The sequence below is a fragment of the Cavia porcellus genome, unplaced genomic scaffold (assembly GCF_034190915.1).
Source record: "Cavia porcellus strain 051 isolate PalLab524CR breed Dunkin Hartley unplaced genomic scaffold, mCavPor4.1 scaffold_6, whole genome shotgun sequence".
NCBI classification, from domain to species: Eukaryota; Metazoa; Chordata; class Mammalia; order Rodentia; family Caviidae; genus Cavia; species Cavia porcellus.
In genome coordinates, this window is record NW_026947489.1 from 93,938,331 (window position 1) to 93,963,227 (window position 24,897).

At 61.5% G+C, this 24,897-nt stretch overlaps 2 protein-coding genes and 1 pseudogene across 3 annotated transcripts; all 3 read right to left on the minus strand.

Annotated features, from left to right (window-relative positions):
* Positions 1–527: 527 nt before the first annotated feature.
* LOC100714013 (keratin, type I cytoskeletal 16) lies at positions 528–4,230 on the minus strand. The gene is given in 12 exon segments (XM_063251540.1): positions 528–816; positions 1,859–1,910; positions 2,036–2,069; positions 2,151–2,390; positions 2,612–2,683; positions 2,778–2,936; positions 3,049–3,205; positions 3,321–3,403; positions 3,767–3,842; positions 3,844–4,070; positions 4,073–4,120; positions 4,123–4,230. Coding segments are annotated over 12 exon segments (1,299 nt in total). The 3' UTR covers positions 528–773.
* Positions 4,231–8,064: 3,834 nt separating this feature from the next.
* On the minus strand, positions 8,065–12,181 carry LOC100713547 (keratin, type I cytoskeletal 17). 2 transcript variants are annotated; one of them, XM_023563928.1, is made up of 9 exons: positions 11,840–11,914; positions 11,688–11,801; positions 10,830–10,912; positions 10,444–10,600; positions 9,972–10,133; positions 9,315–9,440; positions 9,002–9,222; positions 8,896–8,921; positions 8,065–8,304 (listed from the first exon to the last, which is right to left on the minus strand). In XM_023563928.1, the coding sequence occupies exons 1-9, from the start codon at positions 11,912–11,914 to the stop codon at positions 8,210–8,212; spliced, it is 1,059 nt and encodes a 352-aa protein (XP_023419696.1). In that variant the 3' UTR covers positions 8,065–8,209. The 2 variants fall into 2 exon arrangements, with proteins under 2 accessions (XP_023419696.1, XP_003467019.1); XM_003466971.4 differs by having other exon boundaries at positions 11,688–12,181.
* Positions 12,182–15,389: 3,208 nt separating this feature from the next.
* Positions 15,390–21,491, minus strand: LOC111755957 (keratin, type I cytoskeletal 42-like; annotated as a pseudogene).
* Positions 21,492–24,897: the final 3,406 nt, after the last annotated feature.

Here is a 24,897-nt window from a genome sequence, read left to right on the forward strand (position 1 = left end):
AGAAGACTTTTCAAACTTTTAAACAATAGGTTTACATGGCAACATTAAAGAAAATTTTCAGACGAACACAAGTGGAATGGAACGCAAAGGAAAGAACATTCCAGAAAGGAAGAAAAGGAAAGGAGAGGTCACGGCAAAGGATGCCTGCCCGCAGGAAAGCTGGCACTCGCAGGTCAGAGGCTCTGCTGGGCCTAAGGCAATGGACAGAGCCCCGGTGGGGTCACATCCCCACCCCGCAGCCAGGCCCCCAGAGAGGCAGAGGCCACCGAGCTCCGGGGGCAGAACAGAAGCTGGGTCCTCCAGGAGACGCAGGCTTCTCACAGCGACACCAGACACCAAGACACAGGACACTACAGCCTCGCATGCTGGGAAACTGAGGCCAGCCTGCTACATGGTGAGACTTGGTCTCAGAGACAGACACAGACGGGGACACAGAGACTCAGAGAGAGACAAAGACAGAGAGGATCATTCTTCCAGCAGTGAATTAGGAACTAATAAACGGCGGGTCCCTAGAAAACCTAAACAAATTGAAAAAGAGGTGTTTATTCCCAGGGAACATAGTGTAACTGTGAACAACATAGAAATAGTCACAGTCAAATAAACATCAAACGTGTCTCTAACCAGAAATTTGGACATGTGACCAGGTAGGAAGGCAAGGTGCACACATGGCAGCGGGTGGCGCTGTGTGAAGAGGTCTAAGTGCTCACGGAGACAAGCAGTTAAAAAGGTCAGCAGAAGTCAGGTGTTGGGGGCGCACAGCTGTCACCCAGCACTCAGGAGGCTGAGGCAGGAGGATCTCGGAGTTCAGAAGTACAGCTGAAAGGTGAAGGAATGGCAGTGTAAGTCCATCATGCAGAAACAAGGGGTGAAGCCCCCAAAGAGACAGCTTGGGCTGGAAGAGAGAGCAGTTGGATCCAGCTTCTGTTTATATACATGCATGTGCACACACAGGTGCTCTGCTGTCACCCAGACACAATGCCGCTGTTTTTATTTAACAGTGGACTCCAGGCAGAGGGCATGGCTCCCGAGAAGCTAGGGCTGCTCAGTTAGCTGGGAAAGGCTGACACATCCCCTGGGCAGCGACAGGCGAGGACGGGGAAAGTGAGCCACATGACTGCTAGTGTCCTGACCCTGACCCAGACCCCGACCACAGTCTTGAAAGCACGGTACCTGGGCAGAAGTTGAGCATGGGGATGGGGAGACAGGCAGACACCCAAGGTGACCCAAGTACAGATGAGGTACAGCTGGGAGAGGGTGGTTTCAGGCCCCCAGGGGACACAGGGACACCTGCCCCTGTGACAGACCTCTGTCGCCTCCTCCCTCCAGCACCAAAGCCACCGAGTGCAATCCAGGAGCAGAGGGAGGCTTTCGGGGCTCCAATGCTGAGCCTTTGGGGTAACGCGCCTGGAAAGCGGAGGAGGGGGAGGAGGGAAGAGGCTGGGGTTTGCGACCAACAGCCTGGAGCTTGAGCCCCAAGTCCCGCTGAGGTGTCAACCCCGAGATGGGCCAAGGCATGGCCTCACAGGTATGCTGAGGAGAAAAAGGACAGAGCAGGTCCCCTCCCATGTCACCAGCTCTCCTGCACCCCCCACCCCCACCCTCCAAGGCAGCCTCTGTCAGCCTCTGTTATCTGCAGGCTTTCGGGTTAAACTGCCCACTCCAGCTCCCTCCGTTCCAGGATGGGGACCTGCACAGATCCATCTGCATCCACCTGAGGCAGCTTTATTGTTAGCACCGGAGGACGAGAGGGAAGAGAGCACAGCCGCACAGGGACCGAGTTGGACCATGAGGACGAGGGCAGCAGGCAGCGGCAGCGGGCGGAAGCCTGACTGAGGCCGCTCAGCTCCTAGAGCCCTACCCGAGGCTGGCTGAGCTCTGCTCTTTGAGGATGGGCCGGGGCTGGTGGAGGACTAGGAGGAGAAGACAGAGGAGAGAGGAGTGGGGTGAGCAGAGCTCTGGCAGCCACACTGGACCAGGGACTCTGGGGAGAGCAGCTGCTGCCCTCCCCCACCCCCAGGGTAGCCGGGACTCTCACCTTCCCAGAGGAGTAAGCTTGGCCGGGGGAAAAGCTGCGGGGAGAAAAGGGTGAGTTAGGGGCACCAAGCGCAATGGAGGGGGCCGAGGGGTGGGCAGGCGGCCAGGCACTCAACTGGGCATCCTTCCCCTCCAGCAGGCGTCGGTAGGTGGCGACGGTAGGTGGCGATCTCCTGCTCCAGCCCCGTCTTCAAATCCAGCAGCGCGTTGTACTCCTGGCTCTGCTGCTTCATCTTGCAGCCCAGCTGGGCCAGCTGCTCCTCCATGCTGCCCATCAGGCCCTGGATCTGGGACAGCTGCACAGCAGGGGTTCTCTGGTTCTCCATCTCCGCCAGGCTGCCCTCCAGGGATGCTTGCTGCAGGAGGGAGACAGGGGAGCCATGCTGGCCTCTGCAGGTCTCTGGGAGGATTTCCTGAGTGAGCAGCACCCAGATGATGCACTGAGGGCTGAGGACCATGGGAGCTACTCCACCCACTGGGCCTTAGCCTCCCGCTCTCTGAAGTCCCCTCCAGGCCTCCCCACCATGCTGAGCTGGGACTGCAGCTAGATCTCCAGGCCCTGAAACACCCTGCAGACCTCTGAGACCTTGTTGTAGCCGCTCTGGATCAGCTCGCTGTTGGAGGCCACTTCCTTGTTCAGCTCCTCGGTCTGGAGCAGGAGAGAGCGAGAGAGGCATGAGCCTCCTAACCCCCTTACCTCCCCACTGGGTAGCTTGGCCAGGGTGCAAGGCCCGAGCCCCCACCTTGCTGAGGAACCAGGCCCCGGCGTCCCCGCTGTTCTTCTCAGCCATCTGCTCGTACCAGTCACCCATCTCATTCAGAATGTGGCTCAGGTCCATGCCTGGGGCCGCGTCCATCCCCATGTTGATGTCGCCACCATTCTTGCCCCACAGAGCAAGCATCTCCCGGGAATGGTCGGGGGCTGTCAGATGCTCAAACTCCTCTTCTGCCACTGGGCAGATCTGCTGACTCCCCCCAAGCCAACCTGGGTGCCCCAAGCCAGCAGCACCCTACTTCCTCAAAGTACTTCTTCAGATAGACCAGCTCCTCCTACAGGCCCTCAGTCTGCATCTCCAGGCCAGCCCTGGCCAGGGTCATCTTGTCCAGCACCCTGCGCAGCCCGTTGATGTTAGCCTCCATGCCCTGGCATAGGGCCAGCTCGTTCTCAAACCTGATGGCAGAGAGGTCAGAGCCTCAGCCCCACCTTGCCGTTTCTGAGGACAGAGGGGTCTATGGGCCCCACGGTCCCCACCTGCTGCCCTCAGGCACCCACAGAGGCTGCGCACTTGGTCCTGAAGTCATCGGCGGCCAGCTTGGCATTGTCAATCTGCACCACCAGCCGGGAGTTCTCCCCTTTGGCACCAACCGTCTGCAGCAGGGATGCGAGGACAAGGTCAGCAAGGCCCCTGCTGCCCAAGGGCAAAGGATAGGGAGGGGTAAGAGGAGCCCCCCAAACCTGCAGGTTGCCCGCTGGAAAGTCAGGTCCTGCACTTCCTGAGAGGCTAAGACTCCCTGTCCTCCCCTGTCTCTGCCAAGAAGTGGCTGAGGCTGAGAGATTCAGGGTTCTCATCCCATACCAGACTCATGGGGGCTAGAAAGGGACCCTCAGCCACCACTTGGCCAGGCAGGGGACCCCAGCTCCTCCCTCAAGGCACCGAGGTCTCCCTGTCTATAAAATGGGATTGCTACGGAGAGATCCCCAAGGGCCACTGACTGCAGCAGAGTTGCCTACCTTGTCCCTCAGGTCCTCGATGGTCTTGATGCAGGGGCTGTCGTCCTTGGTCTCGGCGGGCTGCTGCCTCCAGTACCTCCCAGATCTTCACCTCCAGGTCAGCATTGGCCTCCTCCAGGGCGCGCACCTTGTTCAAGTAGGAAGCCAGACGGTCACTGAGGTTCTGCATGGTCACCTTCTCACTGCCAATGAGGAGCCCATCGCCACCACTGAAGCCACCAGCAAGGCCTCCACTATAGCCAGCAAAACCTCCATATCCTCCACCAAAGCTGCTGCTGCTGCTAAGTCCTCCGCCATAGCTCTCCTCCACCCCAGCCCGAAGGCTCCCCCAGAGGAGAAGTAGGGGAGGTGACCCTGTAGGCGTTGGGGGCCAAGATGGAGAAGAAGGGACGGGAGCCACCTCTGACACTGCAGGAGCCCGTCATGGGGCTGGAGGAGGTGACCTGGTGGCTTCAGGTGGTCATGGTGCCCGGGAGGAGGTGAGACAGTGAGCAGGTGGCAGAGACAGAGAGAGAAGAGGTGCCGGGAGCTGGAGGGCGCCACATACCTGGTTGTTTATATGCACTCGGGCAGGGCAGGGGCCCCTGGTGACGACTGTAGGTCCCTGATTGCATCACTCCATCCCCAAACAACTGCCCACTCCAGATTACTCAGTCCATGGTGGCTCGCTCTGTCCTGTGCTGCTCAAAGTTCCCACCGGACTCTGGGCAGTGGTGCTGAGAGCCAAACTCTCGGACTGGAGTCGAGTGACTCAGGATGGGCAGCAAGCTCTTCGAGGGGACAGCGGGGACCTCAGTGCAGGCGACAGCATCCCCAGGCAGTGAGTCCCCAGCCGCAGGACTCCCTGCCCTGCAGTGCACCCCACCAAGCACCCTACCGGTCCAGGGTGCCCCTCCTTTCCCCGGGTCTGTGTCCTGTCTTCCTCCATGGTGATGGCGGGCAGGAGGACGCCAGAATCCTTTCAGGTCTAAAATTCCAAAGCTGCTCTCTCCCACTCAGGTTCAGTGGTGACCCTAGGACACCCAGGAGCAGTGTGGGTCTGATGACAGCTGCCCCCCAGGGCTGCACAGCTCCAGCACATCCTGGGCCCCCTTGGGCTGAGGGGAGGGCTCGACACAGCCACAAGGGGACACAGAAGGAGGAAGCTGCTCAGCAGCCCTCGCCCAATCCACCCTCAGGGCCTGCACCCCCTCCCAGGTGATGAGCACCCCAACACCTGCAGTGTGGAGGGAGGGACCCCCGACCCACCACTGACATTGACGGGTCACTGTGTAGAGCCCTGGACACGTGCAGTGCGGTCCTGAGCAGGGTGCGCTGGTCCTGCCATGGCCCCAGGAGAGGAGCTGGGGCGCTGCAAGCAGGAGTCCTGAGACCCCAGGCTCAGCCCTGCCCATGCCATCCTAGGGCCTCTCTCACCGTGCAGGTCATTCAGCTCTCCTTCCCCTCCCCCCGCCCCTGTCCCCAGGGCCTGGTGTGAACCGGCCAGTAAGGAAGACAGGGAAAGAACCCAAGTTAGTGGCCGTGTGCCCCCAGCCACAGAGCTGTAAGCCTCAGAGCTGGGCTGGAAACCAGGCTTCTCTCCCTGGTTCCCATGATGCCTTGCATCTGGAGGTCAGCTCTGTCCCCACCCACAGTGTCTGGCACAGCCCTCCCCACAGCAGGTGACCTCTGCCAGGACCCTGGGACCCAAGGGACAGAGGAGGGAGACTAGGGATCGGGTCCAACAGCAGAGGCCCAGCCCAGGCTGGAGCTGCCTGTTAAGGCCACCCAGGGCCTCCAAGCCCCTGGCAGAGAAGGGAGGGCCAGGCTGCCCAGAAGGAAGCCTGGGAAGGAGTTGAGTGGATCCAAGCCCAGCTGCACCTGCCAAACCAAGGTCCACCAGGACACGCGCCCTATCCTGTAGCTGCCATGCACATACACACAAAGGCACATGCACACACAGACTGCACTCTCACCTCCACTCAGGCCACACACGGGCTGGCCCGTGGTCTCCAGCGGCACCCAGACTACACTCCCACCCAAGCCCCGCTCTCTACTGCCAGAGGGAGGGGGGAGGAGGGGGTGTCTGGTTCTGAACATGTCATTTGACCCTGAAGAGAGACCCAAAGCCAGGCACACACCATGCCTGCAAGAAGGCCCAGGGGCCTGTACCAGAAGGGGCAGCCAGAGAGGGGCCCCTAACCTTGGCCAGAAAGGAGGGAGCAGCCAGCCCTGGGAAGACGGGACAGGAGAGGCCGGAAGGACCTGAGCCCACAGGGATCGGGCCTTTCCTCTGTGCCAATGGTATACACCTGTGCCAGGGCCACAGGCAAAGGCTCAAGCCCAGCTGGTACCCCTCCGGGCATTGGGTCCCTTGTTCACCCTCCTCCACCCCACCCCTTCTCGTTGGTGAAGTTGCACCCCACTTGAGCTGGCTGGGGAACCCTGCTGGCCAGTGCCCTGCCTCTTGTTTCTCCGAGGTCCCCAAGTCTGACTGGCCACCCCTGCTCCACATCCTGAGTCAGCATCATCCAAGACAAGACCAGCACGGGGCCGAATCCTGGGCTCTCCCAGGATGCCCAGGTGGGGGAGCCCAGACAGGGGTGTGGGGCCTCAGAGGGGACAGAGGGCTGCAGCAGAGCCCTCAGCCATGACGCAGCCGTGCCAGAGAGCAGGGCGGGCAGAGGTAGAGTCAACACCTCTCCCCAGCCACACTGGGGGCCACCCCACGCCCCTCCACCCCATCACCCAGGCTCAGTGTCCCCATCACACAACGGGGTACCTCTCCCAGGTCCTCCTCACTTCCTGGGTCCACAGTTCCCAGCATTGAGCTCCTCTCTCAGGATGAGCCTCCCATAGCCGGCCCCAAGCTGGTTCTCCTGGTCCCAGATGACAGATAGCTGCCTAGCAGGGACTCTCCTCCTTCCCAGGCCCATCCCAGCAGCCCCAGCAGCCCCAGATCCACTCCAGTGGCCCTGAGACCCCAGACCCTGTGAGGAACCTACTGGCAGGGACGGCCTGTCCAAGACAAAGGGCATCCACCACCCTGCTCTGTGTCCTGCACCTTCCAGGGCCCGAGACGCACGCAAGTCACCACACACCAGAGGGTGGGCTCCTGCTTTAGCCCCGGCTGCTCATCCCAGACTCGGCTGGTTCCAAGGCCCTGCTGCTTCAGATCTTGGGACTCTGCAGCTCCCAGGCCCCAGCCTGGGCCCCACAGCACCTCCCAGCAGTAGGACAAAGGAGAGGGGCTCCTGGGACATCACTGAAGCCCAGCTTTGCAGAGGATGGTGGGTGAACACACCATACCTCGTCCCATTGCCTTAAAGACCAGGAGAGACCTGAGGAAGGAAGCTGCCAGGCATGTTTCCTGCTCTACTAGAAGGAAGATTCCAGGCTCTGCCCTGACTCACTTCCTACAGATACCAAGCCCTGATCCCGCCTGTCATCCTAGGACTAATGATTAACCCATTACCATTACACTAACCAAAACCCTAACTACAACCCATAACCATAACCCTAAAGCTAACACTGAATCTAACCCTGACCCTAACCCATAACCCTAGCTCCTAACACTACACAAACCTAACCCCAACCCTAATGCGTAACCCTAACCCAAAACTAACCCTTAAGCCTAACCCTATCTTAGCCCCTAACCCTTAGCCCTGACCCTGACTTCCCACCAGAATTACCCAGGGCTGCTGCTCCGCGTCGGGAAGCCCCTCCCAACCTCCCTACAATGCCCTTTCCCACCAGTCTCCATGCCATCCGCACCCTAAGCAGGGACCTAAGAGGACCCCAGAGTCACTGCTCCAGGCACGACCACCTTCTGGGGTCCCTGTCTTGTTGACTTTTGGAGCTGAACTGCCCCTGTGCCCTTCATCCTGGGCGGGACTGGGGGAGCACTACTTGGAGTTTCCTGAGACCCCACAGGAGCCTGGCCCTGCTTCCCAACCTGCCCACTTCCTGCCTCAGGGAGGAGCAGCCGGCAGGGTGAGTCACCACAGGATCTGCTCCTGCGGGCGCCTGGGTGCTGCCCATCCATTTATGGAAGAGAAACCTGGCTGGGCAGGGAGGGAAGAGACCTCAGGCCACGCAGTTACAGAGCCGCCTCCAGGACTAGAGGGGGCCACAGAGGGTACTGGATCCTGCATCTGGATCCCGGGCAGGGGAGACCTAGCACACCCTTCAGCTCCCCCACTCCTCCTCACCTGGTCTACCCTGACCCCTGGCCTCCACATCAGCCTCTGTGGGCGTCCACTGACTGGTTCCCCTTCCTGTCCTCCCCACCCACCCATGGGCGACCAAGAGAGACTGTGTCTGAATCAACAAGCTTTATTGGTGCCAGGCAGGGGCATGGGGAAGGGACCAGTGCCAAGGGCAGGGGCTGTAGGGCAGAGGGGGTGGCCGTGTCCCTGCCTCCGGGGTGCAGGGTGGGGGCAGCTGGCCAGGAGAGGCTGGGCCTCAACGGGTGGTCTGGTGGACCTGCTCCCGGGACGAGATAACCTTGCCGTCCTGCACCTCTTCCACGATGGTGCGCACCTGGCGGGTGGTCACAGCTGTGGAGAGACAGATGGACCTCAACGTCAGCCACATATGCCCCTCCTGCCCTTACTCCACCCCCACCGGTGTCCGTGGAGAGCTCTGGCTTCCCCAGACGGGTATCTGAGTCTGACCTATGCTGAGGCGTGTGGTCAGGATGCCCCTCCACCATCCCCAGGGCATGGTCTACTCTCTCCTGCCCACCAGCCTGGGGTCTCCATGGAGACACCCAGGTCCCATCCCCACATTAGACAAGGAACCCCAGGGCTGGTCAGACTGGGCTCTAGAGGGCAAGGACCGAAGAACCTCCAGAGACAGGCCTGCTCTTCCCAGCTGTAAGTCCCAAGTGCACAGGCCCAGAGGCTGTCCAAGTGTCCAGGGCTGGGACTGCATCTCCCACTCCCTACTCCATCCTCATCAGAGCAGCTTCTCCCTCCATTCTGCCTCTGGGCATCGGGGCCCTGGGCCCTGAACTCTTTCTCGCCTGTCGCCTATAACTGTTGAGGATCAGCCAGCGCTCCCTGGGGCTCCTTAGGGACCCCCTCCCTAATGGCAGGAGGATTTCCTGCCCCACTTGAGCCCCAGCCATCAGCCGCTGAGGTCCTTACGTTCTTTGGGCTTGTACTGAGTCAGGCTGCAAGAGAAAACAGGAGAGTGATGAGTCTCAGAGTCTCTTGCCCACCCTGGCAGCCCTTGCCCAGCCTGGCCACTCACTGGGCGTCCTCTCCCTCAAGCAGGCGGCGGTAAGTGGCAATCTCCTGCTCCAGCCGCGTCTTCACGTCCAGCAGGATCTTGTACTCCTGGCTCTGCTGCTCCATCTCACAGCGCAGCTGGGCCAGCTGCTCCTCCACGCTGCCAATCAGGCCTTGGATCTGAGACAGCTGCACGCAGTAGCGGTTCTCTGTCTCTGCCAGGCTGCCCTCCAGGGATGCTTTCTGCAGGAGGGTGAGGGACGGTCAGTAAGGATGTCGATGTCTGCTTCCGGCCCTGGCCCACCACCCCCTGTGCATGGCTGCAGAGCTCCCACCATGCTGAGCTGGGACTGCAGCTCGATCTCCAACGCCTGCAAGGTGCGCCGCAGCTCGGAGATCTCGCTCTTGCCGCTCTGTAGGGCCTCGGTGTTGGTGGCCACCTCACGGTTCAGCTCCTCCGTCTGCAAGAGAGGATGGGGCAGCATGAGCCTGGCACTGTCCCCCAGCCAGCTCAGGGACAAGCAGCCCAGAGCTCCCCTCCCAGCCTGGCCAGGCCACCTTCCTGACCTCCCCTGTGCTCCTCCTGGGCTCCTCCTCCCAGCACTGTGCCTCCCCCCAGCCACCCACTCCCCCAGCCCAGGAATTCCTCCTTGCAGTGTAGCGCTTTGATTGTTAATCCCTGCAGGTGGGAGGAGGAACCGGAAATGTGAGAACCAGCTGGGACCTGCAGCCTGGCCCCTGCTGATTCCATATGTCCCAGGGAGAGGTGGAAACTCCTCCTCCATCTTCACCCTCTGCTTTGACCTACTGGGCTCCCACCCATGCCCAGCTCCCAGCTTCCAGCTTCCAGCTATTCGTGGGTAATGGTGGTCCTGTCTCCCAAATCCAGGTGGCCCATAGAACACAGGGCACCCGAGAGGCTGGCACTGGGCTGCCAGCGGGGGGAGAAGGGCTGAGGCCCTTGCACCCCTCTACCCTGCTGCAGCCCCCACCTTGCTGAAGAACCAATCCTCCGCGTCCTTGCGGTTCTTCTCGGCCATCTGCTCGTACTGGTCACGCATCTCATTCAGGATTCGGCTCAGGTCCACACCAGGGGCTGCATCCATCTCTACATTGATCTCACCGCCAACCTGGCCACGCAGGGCATTCATTTCCTGTGGAAGCAAGGGATGGGGGTGGGGTGTCAGTGGCCTCTCCTCAGGATTTCTCCACACCTGCTGTGAAGGCTCTGCCTCCAGCATCCACCCTGGCCCTCATTAGACCAATCTGATTCTCAGGCCTCTGCGCCCCCAAACCGGTCCCCTGTCTAATTTCCAAACAGCCCTGAGGGTTCAGACATGAGGGTTGCCGCAGGTGACTAAGCCCAGTGCCTGTCCAGCTCCCCCAGGGCCTGACTGTAGCCCCACCCCAGGTGCCACCGCCCACTCCTCGGCCTCCCTGACCCCGGCACCCCAGCCCCCCCACCTCCTCATGATTCTTCCTCAGGTAGGCCAGCTCCTCCTTCAGGCTCTCGATCTGCATCTCTAGGTCAGCTCTGGCCAGGGTCAGCTCATCCAGCACCCTGCGCAGCCCATTGATGTCCGCCTCCACACTCAGACGCAGGGCCTGCTCTGTCTCAAACCTGCGCAGGGATCAGGGGCTCATCCAAGCTGCCTGGGCCGCAGGTCAGGTCCCTGCCACCCCCTACCCTTCTCTGCCTGGCTGCCCAGGACTCAAAGTGCTCCTGGGCTGGGAAAATCACACCCTTGAGCTGCTCCCTGCCTCCTGGCTCCTCCTGGACTAGGGTGGGCTCAGCTGAGGATGCCCCCAACTCTCAGACCCTGCCCCCTGCCCCCAGCCCACCCCCTCACTTGGTGCGGAAGTCATCCGCAGCCAGCCGGGCATTGTCGATCTGCAGCAGGACGTTGGCGTTGTCCACGCTGGCCACCAGGATCTGGGGAGATGGTGAGAGAAGTGGTCAGTGTGGAGGAAGCAGCTGAGCCTTGGCCTGGGTTCCAAGCCGGCTCCCCACCTGGGCCCCATCTCAGCCCAGCCTCTCTCCTGCCCTCTGCCTGTGCAGTCAGAGGAGCTGGAACCACCTGCATCCCTGTTCCCCTGATATGGGGAAGCCCAGGCTCCATCCGGGCTCAGTCTGGAAGTAAGTAGAGTCTACTTGGATGGGATGGGAAAGAGCCAGCGGAAGTCACTGAGGATTCGCTGGAGCAGGAGCTGCCCAGGACCCCGGGAATGGGGACAGGCAGAGAGACCCCTGGACAGTGCCCGAGTCCTCCAAGGGTGGCAGAGGGAACCACTGCCCACAGAGGCTCCACATTAGACGCCAGACCCTTCTGAGCGGAAAGCCTGGGCTCCAGCTGGCGGCCACGCCCCCATGCTCTGTGAGCCCACCCTAAGGGGCAGAAGGAAGAACAGGAAGCCAGGAGAAACCCAGCAAAGCCCAGCAGAGACCCAGGCCCTCCTCTGCAGGTGCCACATGCGGCCCCCACCCAACTGTGCCTCAGCCCTCGCACTGACCCTGCTGCTCCCCACATGGCCTCACATCTTATTAGCCCAAGGCCACAGACGCTGAAAGGAAGCACGCCACCTTTGAGATGGAAGCTCCTGGCCCCAAGGCCAGAGCTGAGCGAGATGCTCCGGGATGGCCCCAGACGGGCTCCCTCAAGTGCAGATATGGGGAGAAGCCAGGTCTCCTCCTGCAGCCCGGGGCCTACCTTGCTCTTCAGGTCCTCGATGGTCTTGTAGTAGGGGCTATAGTCAGGGGCAGGCCCAGGAGCCTGCCTCTGGTACCAGTCCCGGATCTTCACCTCCAGCTCTGAGTTGGCCGCCTCCAGGGCCCGCACCTTGTCCAGGTAGGAGGCCAGGCGGTCGTTGAGGTTCTGCATGGTGGCCTTCTCACCTCCAGCCAGCAGACCATCGACGCCCCCAAAGCTGCCCCCATAGCCGCTGCCAGAGCCAAAGCTGTAGCAGCTGGAGAAGCTGCTGCCACCCCCGAGGCCGCTGCCCAGGCCACTGCCCAGGCCACTGGCTGTGCCCAGCCTGCAGGAGCCACCGCCCAGGCTGCCAGAGAGTCGGCAGGAAGCACGGGAAGAGCCGCCCCCCAGGCCAGAGGAGCCCTTGATGGAGCTGGAGGAGGTAAACTGGCGGATGGTGGTGGTCATGCTGGCGGCAGAGAGGAGCGAGACCAGAGGCCAGACCAGGTGCTGAGGCTGCCGGGGCTCGACAGGGCCTTTATAGGCCGCCCAAGTGGGCGTGCGATTACAACAGGCTCGAAAGCTGTTTCCATTCCCCTGGGCTTTCATCACTGCTGGCCGCCCGCCAGCTCCCAGGTAGCACTGGGCCCCCTCCCCCTCCCACCAGGGGCTTGACCTGGTTTCTGTGAAGCCCTTGCGTGTCCCATGTGCATGTGCGTGAGTGGCATCCTCTGCACGCCGTCACTTGTGACTCAGGCGGGCCCTGCAGCTATGCTTTCCCATGACCTAATACGGACAAGATGGGAACCTGGGACGTCACGGTCACCGGCCTCCCAGGCAGCTGCCACCCTGGCCGACGCCAGTCTGAGATGGAGCAATGGGGGTGGAGTCAGACAGCGCCCCGAGGTGGCTTCCCTTTGCTGGGGGCATCCTTTTCCCAGCACATCTCAGCACCCATCCTGCCAGAATCCCCCTCCTAGGTCCCCAAAGGACACGCTCCTGGGGCCAGGGCTCCCTCTGGCCAGTTCCCCTGGGCCGTCCAGGGCCAGGGCCTGGGTTGCAAAGAGATGGGTGTCATGGTCCGAGCGCATCAGCAGGGACTGAGGGTCCTCATCCCCCAAGGGGTGAGAGGCAAGGGTCAGGTCCCCACCACTGGGACACTAAAGACAGGGATGTTGCCCCACAGGAGATGGCCCCTCCACAGCGGTGCCCAGGGTGGCTGTGGACCCTGCCCACCATCCCCAACCTGCAACCAACCAGGTCCCCACTGGCTGGAATGTGCCTGTGTTTCCACTCCTGAGAGTCCCACCTCCCAGACAGGCCCAGACAGCGGCCGAGCCACCCTGCAAGCAGGACGCCCCCAACACCCCCAGCCAGGACGGGCAGAGCCGGTCTGATTTCCGGGGCCACACCATTGTCCCCACTTGTCTCCGTCAGAGGTCTGGACTCCTCCCTGGGAAAGCCCCCTGCCTACCCAGCCTTGGGCCTCTGTTCCCTGGAGCCCGCCCCGGGTGGAGGCGGGAGCCTCTATGACAGGTGTTGGCCAGGAGAGACTGCGGGGCCTCAAGGGACCCAGCCACCGGAAGCCAGAGGCCGGGACTCAGTGTGGAATTCTTTGAAACTTCGATACCAAGCTCTCTGCAGCCTCTGCCCGAGCCTGCCCCACCCAATGACCAGACCAGAAGGCAGTTTCAAGGATGCAACTTGGCAAAGCTTTAATAGTGGTGCCCAGGGAAGACCCAGCAGCCCCTGGCCAAGGGCCTGCAGGAAGCAGGTATAGAAAAGCAGCAACTCTGGGCACAGCCTGGACAGGCACCCTGGGCTAGGCGATGCTGAACGGGTAGCCAGAGGCCAGGGCTGCCCGGGAGCTCTGAGACGGGCCTGTGTGGAAGGCTTCAGTGGGTGGAGCAGTGCTCCAGCTCTCAAGAGGACATCACCTTGCCGTCCTGCACCTCCTCCACAATGGTGTACACCTGGCAGCTGGTCACAGCACCTGTGTGGGGAGGACAGGAACAGGGGGCCTCAGGCCGAGCCCCTGCCCCACTGCCACCCTATCCGTGGCTCCCTGGCGGGACAGTTACTCACCTTCCCGGCTAGACTGGGAAGCCATGGATGAGGAGTACTGATAGGCCAGGCTGCAGACCAGAGCAGCTGTCAGCCCAGCGGTGCCGGGCGGTGCTGCTGGAGGGGGAGCAGCTGAGGAGCCCCAGGAAGAGAAGAGAGGGGCTCTCGCAGGAGAACAGGCCCAAGGACCAAGGGCACGGGTGGGCAGGGAGGGAGGAAGGACACAGCCTAAAGGTGCTTGTGCTACTGTGACCACCAACTGGGGTTACAAGGAGCCACTAAGGAGTGGCTTTTCTGGTGCTGAAGGGCCCCACGCCAGGCTGCATCTGAGCAGCAGCCAAGACAGCTGGATTCGGAGGGACTCTTCCATCCCTCTCCAGGGACCAAAGGCGAGCTTGTGACTCAGTCCAAGGACCCAGGGACACCAACACCTTCCTGCTCCCACAGGCACCGCCCTGCTCCTCACCTGTCCTGCTCACCACGCAGTCATCTCAACCAGAAACCAGGGGCCGCACTCCCCACACCCCCAGGTGTCCACTGACTCTGAGGCCAGCTGGCCCCGCCCACACTCGGACACTGTCCTGCTGTTTGAACTCTGACCTCCTCTCCCTGCCCCTGCACCACCCCTGGTCTCCCCCATGCTGCACCTTCTTGAAGGGCCCTCCAGCCACCCGACCCTCCGATCTGTTTCTCCTTGTACCCATCAGGTTCCTCCTCTGCCCATGGCTCCCCATTGCCTGCATGAGCTGGTCCAGGTGTTTCCGCAGGTGTGTGAGGGTCCTCCCTGACCCTCTGCCCTGCGAACTCTTGCACACTACAAACCTCTGCCCACCCTGGCAGGCACCCAGACTCACTCACTGGGCATCCTCACCCTCCAACTGGTGGTGGTAGGTGGCGATTTCCTGCTCCAGCCCTGTCTTCATGTCCAGCAGCTCCTGGTACTCCTGGTTCTGTCACTCCATGTCACAGCACACCTCACCCAGCTGGCCCTTGATGCTGCTGATGAGCCCCTGTAGCTGGGCCAGCTGGGCCCCCTATTGGGCCTCGGTCTCCGCCAGGCTGTTCTCCATGGATGCTTTCTGGGCCCAAAGGACCACTAGCACCATGAGACCCAGCCGGGATCCTTCCCTGGAGTCCTGGGGAGGGGTGCCACCAGCCCCAAGGGCCAGGAACTAGGGTGGCCAGGAGCTGTGCACCAGGTCTACAAGGCAGGGCCCGTGGGGGTGACAGGGTGACAGGGGCCCACCACGCTGGGCTGGGACTGCAGCTCTATCTACAGATTCTGCACAGAGCGCCGCAGCTCGGTGATCTCGGTCCTGCCACTCTGCAGGGCCTCAGCATTGGTGGCCACTTCGAGGTTCAGCTCCTCCGTGTGCAAGACAGAGACAGTAGGCTCAGAGGGCTTCTGAGGGGACAAGGAGACAGGATGTGCCAGCCCAGATGCTGCAGCCTGGGGCATGGTGCATGCAGGAGTCCCTCAGTCCCTGCGGGGACCCCCGCCAGCTTGCAGCCACCAGGACCAGTCTGTTCTCTAGGCACCGGGAGCGAGTGCTGTGTGAACCAGGCCCCCTGGACCTGGCACAGGCACTGGAGCCCCCGCCTTGTGAAGAACCACTCCTGCGGGTCCCTGCGGTTCTTCTCCACCATCTTCTACTGATCTCACATCTCATTCAGGATGAGGCTCAGGTCCACACCGGGGGCCACGTCCATCTGCACATTGATGTCGCTGTCCCCCTGGGGGCAGGTCCTGGAGCAGAGCTGGTATTTAACCAGGGCCACCCTGGAGAGGAACCCTGGGACCTCGAACAGACAGAAAGACAGGCCCATGAACTGGCCACTCCTCAGTCCGCGAGGCAGGTGGAGACCCTGTATGTATCAAGGCAGGGGCTGTGGTACCAGCAGCCTCCCTGACCTCTGTGCAAGCTGACATAGGGGAGACCACAAACCCCAGCATAGGAAGGATGAGGGACCTCCCCGACACGAACCCCAGGCCTGAGCTTGGGACAAGCCACCCTCCGGGGTTGGCCAGGCCTTGTTATTTGTCCAGGATGAGGAACACTCCTGGGCATCCTGCCATGTGGGACTCAGGATCCTGGCCCAGGCAGGGGACAAGAAACCCTCAACAGGACCTCGGCTCCTGAGAGCTGAGCCTTGTGTATCTAATACCCATTTGCTAGAACAGGAGTCTGGAGAGGCAGCTGCCAGCTGCCAAGGGACCGGAAGGGGTCATGAGCCTGGAGGACCTGAGGGCAAGTCCTGGAAGCCTGAGAGAAACCCCCAGCCTGCCTCTCTGTGCCCCGGTCTTCAGGGGCTGAAAGAGGGTGAGAGCGCCTTTCCCTCCCCAGCATCCAGTGACTGTGGGCCGGAATAACTGCTGAGCGGGCTGCGTGCCTGTTTCAGATCATCAGCTGCTCATTAATTATCATTAATTATCATAATTAGCATCATACGGTTCCTGATTCATTCACTAGCCAGTTAACTGCCCCGAAGCCGCCAAGCCTCGGGAACACAGGGCCGGAGGGTCAGCGCCAGGCCCCCACCTCCTCATGGTTCTTCCTCAGGTAGGCCAGCTCCTCCTTCAGGCTCTTGATTCGATCTGCATCTCCAGGTCAGCCCTGGCCGGGGTCAGCTCGTCCAGCACCCTGCACAGCCCACTGATGTCCGCCTTCACACTCAGGTGCAGCCTCAGCTCGGTCTTAAACCTGGTGTGGTGGTGGCAGGGTGAGCATGGGAGGTTGGGGATCCCAGCGCCCCCTTTGACCTCGGGAAAGCAGGGGACCCAGACCCACTTGGGGCAGAAGTCATCCGCTGCCAGGCAAGTATTATCTCAGCTGGTGCTGTCAGTGATAGAAGCCAGGATCTGGGGGGCACTGGGCTCTGTAAGCAGCTGTCCTCAGCCCCTCCTGCGGCCTCTCCCGTGGGATGCCCAGGGTGCCACGGCAGGCCCACTGCACCCTCTGCAGAGGGGTCTGGGCTGCTCTGCCCCAGCCCCCAGCACATTTGCCTCTCGGCTCATAGGCCTCCTCCCCGGGGAAGCGGCCCTTCCCCGACACCCCGACTGGATGCGCCTCCTGCCCCCTCAGGATGCTGAGCCCCAGGGAAGCCAAGATGGCCACATCCGTCCTATTTCCTCTGGGATCCCAGGGCCCAGGCACAGTGCCCAGCTGAGCTGGGCCCCAGGCACGTTGGTCTAATGAAGGGATTAATTAGACAATTGATGGGCTGATTGATTGGTGAGGTTATTCCTGGCCCCGCCTCAAACCCAGGCAAAGGTTTCTGCTCCCATGAGGTCACAGGGCGGAAGGGGAGGTCCACCAGGAGCACAGGGCTGGTTATAGTCATCACCACAGCAAGGGTCTGTGAGGCAGGGAGCCCCCAAAGGCCCTGCAGGCCCCCAGAGGTGGGCTGAGCTCAGGGCCAGCCTGCTGCCCTCTCTAGGCCTGGGGGGGCCCGTCTGGAGTCGGACACACATTGCCGAGTGCCAGGGTCCAGGGGAGCTTCTGGCTGACCCTAGAGCTCAGAGCACTCCCTTGACAGGACCCCGGCTCCCTTCCCTGCCCAGCCACTATCTGATCTGGCACAGATTCCAGGGAAGCAGCAGGAATTCCCTGCCTGGCAGGGACCCTGGGCAGGAACAGACAAAGCACAAGCCTGGGTCCCCCAGAGCCGGCCAGGGCTCAGCCTCCACACCCTTTTCAGCTCCTCACATGCCTCCAGGGCCAGCCAGGGCCAGCTGGTGTGGGAGACGCCCTGGCCAGCTCCTGCCAAAGGCCAGTACGGCCCTGACCCTGAGTCCAGAATCTGGAGGGGCTGGGTCCCCTCCGTCACACTAACTTCCCATTCCAGTAAGAAACAAAGCTCCTGACCTCACAGTGGACATCGGAGGGAAATCAGCCCAGCTGAGTGTGCTGGAGGCCCCGAGGCCGGGGTTGGAGGGCAAGGGTGCCCATCCACGAGGGCTGGGCAGAGGCCACGCCCCTTGGTCCCCCCTGCCCTCCGTGGCTCCCTCTGCACCTGCTGCCAAGGTTTCCCTGCAACCTCGTGACCTCCATGTCCACCCCAAGCCCTTCCAGCCTGGTGCTGGGCCAGAGAGGGCAGCTTGGCAAGAGAGGGTGAGAGAGCTGGAGGAAACAGAGGCCAGAGCGGGCACCCGAGCACAGAGGGCAGTGGCTGGGCGCCCACCTTGCCATGCAGCTCCTCGATGGTCTTGAAGTAGGGGCTGTAGTTGCGGGCAGGCCCAGGCCCTGCCTCTGGTACCAGTCCCCATCTTCACCTCCAGCCTCGAGTTGGCCACCTCCAGGGCTTGTGCCTTGTCCAGGTAGGAGGCCAGGCGGGCATTGAGGTTCTGCATGGTCTCCTTCTCATTGCCACCCAGCAACACATCGAACACCCCGAAGCCAGCACCATACCCCCCTCCCAGGCTGCCTGCATAGCCACCCCCAAAGCCAGCTGAGAAGCAGGAGGAGGTGAACAGCATGCAGCCACCATGCAGTCTCCAGCCTCCAGGAGACTGGGAGCCAGATAGACTCCCCACCCCACCTGCCTCCGAGACAGACGGAGGACGCCAGGGAGAAGCTCCCACCGAGCACACATAGCACCTGGACAGAGCTGAATATGGAGAACTGGCAGATGCTGGTGGTGGTGACCATGGCCTTTCACTAACCCTAACCCTAACCCAAAGGACAGGGTTAGGACAGACCCAGTTAGGACAGGGACAGGGTCTGTCCAACCAGAGACCCCAAGTCACCTTTATATGCAGCCAGGCTGGTGGGAGGCTGGGCCCCACCACCATGTAATTTGCCTCTGTCCCAGTTACCCAGGGCCCGGGTCGCAGGGCTCAGTGGTCTATTGTTCAAGTAGAACAAAGGGGGTGCAAAGCAGCAGCCCCAATTAGGCGGCAATTAGGCCGCTGAGCTCATCCTGGGGGACAAGGCGGCACAGGCCCAGGCCCAGGCCCAGGCCGCGCTGGCCACCGCCCTGCATTCCGGTCCAAGAGGCCGGGGAGACCAGGCCAGCACCCTCACCAGCACAACCAGCCCAGACAGCACCCAACCACACCCTGGGGAGCCCTGGCTCTCTAACTCAGCCACGGGAGACACAGCCACAGGCTGGGGACCCCAAGTCCAAGTGAACAGGTCTGGCCAGGAACTCTGGAGCCTGGAAGTCAGGACAAGAGCCTCGGTTTCCCCATTTAAAAAAACAGGATGAAGCCGGGTGCTGTGGTGGCTGCTGGTGAACCCAGAATTCTGGGAAGCTGAGGCAGGAAGGTACAAAATTCATCTCCACACTGGGCAACTTAGCAAAAGCCTCAATCAAAAATAAAGAGATAGGGCCAGGGATTTAGCTCAGCGGCATAAGCACCTGCCTTGCAAGTACTCGGTCATGAGTTCAATCCCCGGTACCGAGAGAGAGAGAGAGAGAGAGAGAGAGAGAGAGAGAGAGAGAGAGAGAAGAGGGCCAGGGATGTAGCTCCTTGCAAAGGCCCCGGGTTCAATCACCCCAAATATACAAACTTCTGGCCTCTATTAGCCCATGTTTGCAGTTCATAACGACGGTGTTCGCATAGGGAACCTGCCTGGACACACACGTCACATTTCCTTCCGCCCTGGCCTCTTTTATTTTGCCAGCATCAGATTCATAATCCCAGCACTCATGAGGCTGAGGCAGGAGGATCCCTCCAAGTTGAGGGTCAGCTTGAACTACATAGTGAGACACCTCAAAATATAGATAAATAAATACAGGCGGGCGAGGAACACAGCTCGGTGCCATGTGCCTGGGTTCAGTCGCCAACTGCTTCACACACATGGGAGGCCAGACCGTTCCCTCTCCCAGGGGTCACACTCCCTGGCCCCACCCAGCAGCGGCGGTGGCTAATGACTTAGGCACTGCCAGAGCGGCGTCTGCCCCAGGCTTGCCTGCCCAAGTGAGGAGCTGGGGTGGCCCAGGCCCAAGGCCCGGGGAAGAGGCGGGAGGCACGTGGGTGGCCTGGGCCTGACGCCTGCACTCACTCGGGAACAGGGTTGGGCAGGACTCATGGTTTCCAGGAAGCTCGGACGAGGAGGAGCACTTCCCATGCCAGCCTGGGGACCAGATGGTCAGGACCAACCGAGCCTCCTGGGGGCCAGGCAGGGGCACACGGGGAAACCCTGTTGTCTCCCCAGAGGGCTGAGAGGTCCAGGCCTCGCACACCTGCAGGCAGCAGCGCTGGCAGCCCCAGCTTCTGCAGGGCTCCTGGGCCTCCGTGGTCCAACGCAGCCTGCGGGACCCAGGCCAGCAGGTGTGGGGCAGGCACCATGCCAGCCCATGGCGTGGCCAGGTCCTGGCCCCTCAGTGGCAGGGATGGAGACAGGGTTCCCAGGGCCCCCTGCCCAGAGAGGAGGTGGCATCGGATGATGGGAAGCAAGAGCCTCACTGCCCGTGGACCCCACCCAGCCAGGCCTCCCAGGGCCCGGTCCTCACCCTGGGGGAGCCTTCCTCATCCCTGGCTGCAGCTGCCCAGCTCCACCCACCAGAGGCTCCTGGGTGGCTCCAAAGGACAGGAAACCTGGGGGACCCGGTGACGCCCTGGGTGGCAGCCTCAGGCCTCCACCTGCTCAGCCACTCCCTCTACGGATTCCAGGAGCCGTGCCTGGGTGGACCCAGACAGCAGAGACAGAGGCCTGGCCTGGTGGGGATGTCGGGGGGGGGGGCACAGGGGACGTGGCTCTAACAAAGGACTCTGCACCCACCCCATCCTCTCTCTGCCTTCCCTCTTCCCCCTCTTCCCTCTTCCCGCTTCCCCTTCCTTCCTGAGGGACTTTGGTGGAAGGGCAAGAAGCCAGCAGCCCTGGTGGGCTCCCTGCCTCTCCTCTCTGCTCTGGGGAACAACTGGGCACCTATGAGGCCCTGCGCCTCGGACCCCTCCTCTCCTTCCTTCCTGCCTGCACTGTGAGGCTGAGTGGATCCTCGGGGCCATGTGGCCAAGCCCCCCCTTGCCTCGTACTCAGGCCCCAAGCTCCCCCGCATGGTGGTATTGTCATTGCCTGGTGGGCCCAGGACACCCCAGCACCGCCTGGCTCCTCCTCCCTGGTCACTCCATCTGCAGAAAGCAGCAGCCCTAGTCCTACCCTGGCACAGGACAGCCAGCCCACCACACTGGGGGACATGGGGGCTGACGGGGGTGGCAGGGAGGACACAGACTCTGGGGCGCGGAGTAACCCAGTAGGACCTGGCTTCAGGCGTTCATTGGAAGACATGGCAGTGGTCATGTCTTGTCCTTCTGGGGACCTTGCGGTATCTCCAAGGTGGTGGGAGGGATCAGGGAAGCTGGGCGTAGTGGCACACACCTGTCATCCCAGCACTCGGGAGGCTGAGGCAAGAGGATCACCTCGAGTCTGAGACCAGGCTGAGCCCCATAGGGAGACCCTATCTCAGAAATGCACACAAAACCAACAGGCGGGTGATGCAGGATGTCACACATCCTGCACTGGAAGGGAGCCCGGACACCCCACCCCTGCAGGGCCGCACCCACCACGGCTCAGCACCTGGTCCCCAGCTCCACTGTAAGATGCTGGGACACGCTGGGCTGCACTGAGTGTCAGAGGAAAGACTTGAGCAAGCCGCACCGTGGAGCTGCAGCTTTTCCTGAGAGTAAATTCCAAAACCAGGCTTCCTCAGCTCTGTACTGCCTAATTTTGTAATTGCTCCTATCTTTAAACCAGGCATGGCACACGCCTGTCATCCCAACTCTCGGGAGGCTGAGGCGGGAGGATCTCGGGGAGCTTGAGGCCAGCTTGAGTCCTATAGTGACACCCTGTCTCAAAAACAAACCAAAGCATTCTGTCACATCTCAGGAAGACTAAGGACCGGGGCCGTGGCAGAGGGACCTTGTGGATGGTGAGTGGGGTAGGGGCCAGGTGAAGACCCCCATCCTTTTCAGGCACCAGCCGAGGCTTGAGCTCCAGGACCACCCCGTCCTCGCCATCCACCCTGCAGGCCACCTTCTGCCCAGTGAGCTCCTGGCGGAGCAGGCCTAGCCCCAGGGCCACCACCTCAAGTGACTACGTGACCGTGGAAAGGTGCTGAGCCCTGGGACCCGGAACCTGGTGTCCCACCTGCACCTGGGCCACCCTGCCCGGTCCCCTCTCGGCCACAGCCCCTTCAGTCTGGCAAGGAAAGAGGACACAAGACCAGCTCTGAGAAAGGACTGAGGATGGCCCCCCGGCCCTCGCGGAGGAAATGCAGCCCATGGGACTGCACTCAGACTCCGGGCTCCAGAACCACCATGGAACAGAGGAGTTGAAGCTGGTAATGGTTTATCACAGTGGCGGAGGTGGCAGGAAAGCCACCTCCCCTGCGGGCTTCACCCCACGAAGCAGCCACAGTCATTCGTGCTAGAATTGCCCATGGGGAGGTGCCGTCCCCTCAGGAGTGGAAACCCTTGCAGCCTGGGAGCTGCTCCGTCCACCCGGACCCGCTCTGAGGTCCAGCGAGCCCCCTGTAGGTGTCTGCGTGGCTGCTGCCACCACCAAGTGGGCATCACCCAGCACACCCTGCACAGTCACTGCGCCGCCCAGCTGGGCTGGGTCCTCGGAACTCAGTACTGAGTCAGCCGGCCTGCCCCATACAGGTACAAGACAATAGCACTGTGGGGACCATTACAGAGGGGGCACCAGGCCACCCATCACCGGGATGGTTCCAGAGGAAGACAGTGGGCAGGGTGTGGCGGGCGGGGACTGCCTTGGCAGAAGCAGGAAGGTGCCCCATGTGCTCCAGAAGCACCAGGCTTCCAGGGACTTGGCCTCGAGGACAGGAAATCACCTGCCACGGGAGCCCAGTGACGAGGAGCACAGCCAGCATCTCTACCCCAACACTGCCACCAGCAGCCTAGGGACACAGAGGCAGTCAACAAACCAGGACACAGGCATCCTCCGGGGAAATACAGTGGGGGACACCCAGCCTCTGGTGGCCAGGGGTGGCCTCTCCCAGGGACAGTGAAGGGGGGGACTGAACTAAGGAAGGAGCCAACCCAGGCAGGGGTGCAAGACCCTGTCTCAAAACACAAATACAAAAACAAAACCAGGCAAGCAGCCAGGTTCCCGAACACACCGAGGGGCTGCCCCGGGAGTCACCCGGGTCCATCTGCCCTTTAATGCACAGATTCTAATTCCACAAAGGCATCTCTTCCATCTTGCCAAAGCTCGGTTTCCCAGGAAACAGTTCCTCTATTTGTTTGGGGCAGGGGGCAGACAAGGGGAGTGAACCCAGGTCTTCACCCTGAGCCCCAAGTCCTGCTCCTTTTATTTTTATTTTTTCTCTTGAGACAGCATCTCACTAAGTCACTAAACTGCCCAGGCTGGGCTCAGACTTTGCATCCTCCTGCCTCAGCCTCCCAGAGGGCCGGGACCACAGCCGTGTGGCAGAAGGCCCAGCTGACTCCTTCCCTCCGAGCTCTCATTCACAGACTCCTCCTCCAGCTCTGGTGCCAGGGCTCTTTTACGCCTACAAATAGTGGAGTCATCAACATCCCGGACACAGAGTTTCGCTGCAGATCTGCAAACAGAAAAGCCCGGCACTCGCAGCAGAGGGTGACGGGTTCGTGCACAGATCGTGCTTAGCAGGGTCTCAGGGTGCTGCCCGGGCTGGTCCTGAGCGCCTGGGTCCCCAAGAGCTTCCTGCCTCAGCCTCCCAAATGCTGGGATTCCAGGCATGCTCTGCCCTTCCCTGGGAGCTGTCTCAGTCTCCTGCTCCCACAGTGGGCTGCCTGTCACTGCCCGTCTTTCTCAGGGGCTCCCGTGCCCACTGCCATCCCAAAGGACCAGGCCACCCATGGCTGTGCCAGTCCACACCCCCTCTGGGCCCTGCGCTGCATTTCTGGGTCTTCCCTCCTCCTTTCTCCCACCCCCACCCTGGTCATGCTGTCAGCCCCCCAGATCTGCATGGGGCAGAGCCAGCCTGGGTGTCACAGGCCACCGCAGGGACACAGCAGGATGACTCTGCAATCTTTGCCCCCCCTTAATGCCCAGGTGGGAGGAGCTGGGAAGGGGCGTGGCCTGGGCCCAGGACAGGTAGATAAAAGGATGAGCTGGGGCTAGCTGCTTCTGCCTGGGTGATGTCTGGCCAGAAGGAAGCCGGGCATGGTGCTGCACGCCTGTGAGCCCAGTGCTCCAGGAGGCTGAGTCAGGAGGATCTCAAGGTCCAGCCCAGCCTGGGCAACTTAGTAGTTTAGTGATATTCTGTCTCATATTTTAAAATTATAGCTGCGTATGGTTGCCCATGCCTGTCAGGAAGAATTGCTGTGAGTTCTAAGGCCAGCCTAGGCTACATACATACCTTGTCTCAAAAAAAAAAAAAAAAAAAACTTTTTAATTGCAAAAAAAGACTGAATGGTAGACACACCTGTCATCTCAGCATTTGAGAGGCCAAGGCAGGAGGATCCCCATGAATTCAAGGCCAGCTTGAACTACACAGTGAGACCCTGTCTCAAAAGGGAGGGGGAGGCACTCGGGAGGCTGAGGCAGGAGGAGGATCATTGCAAGTTCCAGACCAGCCTGGGCTACAGAGTGAACTAAAGGCCAGCCTGCACTGCATAGCAAGACCCTGCTCAAAAAAATAAATAAATAAAAAAGAAGAGGGGTCTCTGGAGATGTAGTTCAGTGCAAGGCTCCAAGTTCAACCCCTAACACCCCAAAGGAAAGGGGGACTGCCAAGGGTGGGCGTCCCCGGCCCCTAGTGTCTCCAGGCGCTGGGCAATATCCACTCAAGCTGCAAGCCCTGGGGGCAGAACAGAAAATCCAGGGCAAGTGGACACCAGCCAGGATGGAGCACGGGCTGGGACGCCAGACAGCGGCCAGGGGGACCCTGAGTCCCGGGAGGCCCGGTCACATCCCGAGGCCTCGAGGGGCCAGCGGGTTCCGAGCAGGTGCGGGGCGCAGGACACCCCGGGGTCCCCACTCCCTGCCTGGTGTCTGCTTGAGGCTGCGCCACCCCAGCGTTTCCGGCTCCGGGCCACGCTCCATCCCCGCGACGGGAGCGCCCTCTGCTGGCTGCGCGCAGTCAGCGGGACAAGGGAACACGGTGACAGGGGACACGGGGACAGGAAAACACGGGGACAAGGGGACACGGAAACAGGGGAGAAAGGTGACAAAAGGACAGGGGTCGCCCACCCCGCCTACGCTCTCGCCCTCTG

Coding starts and splice junctions, on each gene's coding strand:
- LOC100713547 (XM_003466971.4), bottom strand. CDS start 12,134: ATGACCACCACCATCCGCCAGTTTACCTCCTCCAGCTCCATCAAGGGC. Junction 9,441..9,971: donor AGGATTGGTTCTTCAGCAAG/GTGGGGGCTGCA, acceptor CCTCTCTTGCAG/ACGGAGGAGCTGAACCGTGA. Junction 9,223..9,314: donor TGCAGTCCCAGCTCAGCATG/GTGGGAGCTCTG, acceptor ACCCTCCTGCAG/AAAGCATCCCTGGAGGGCAG.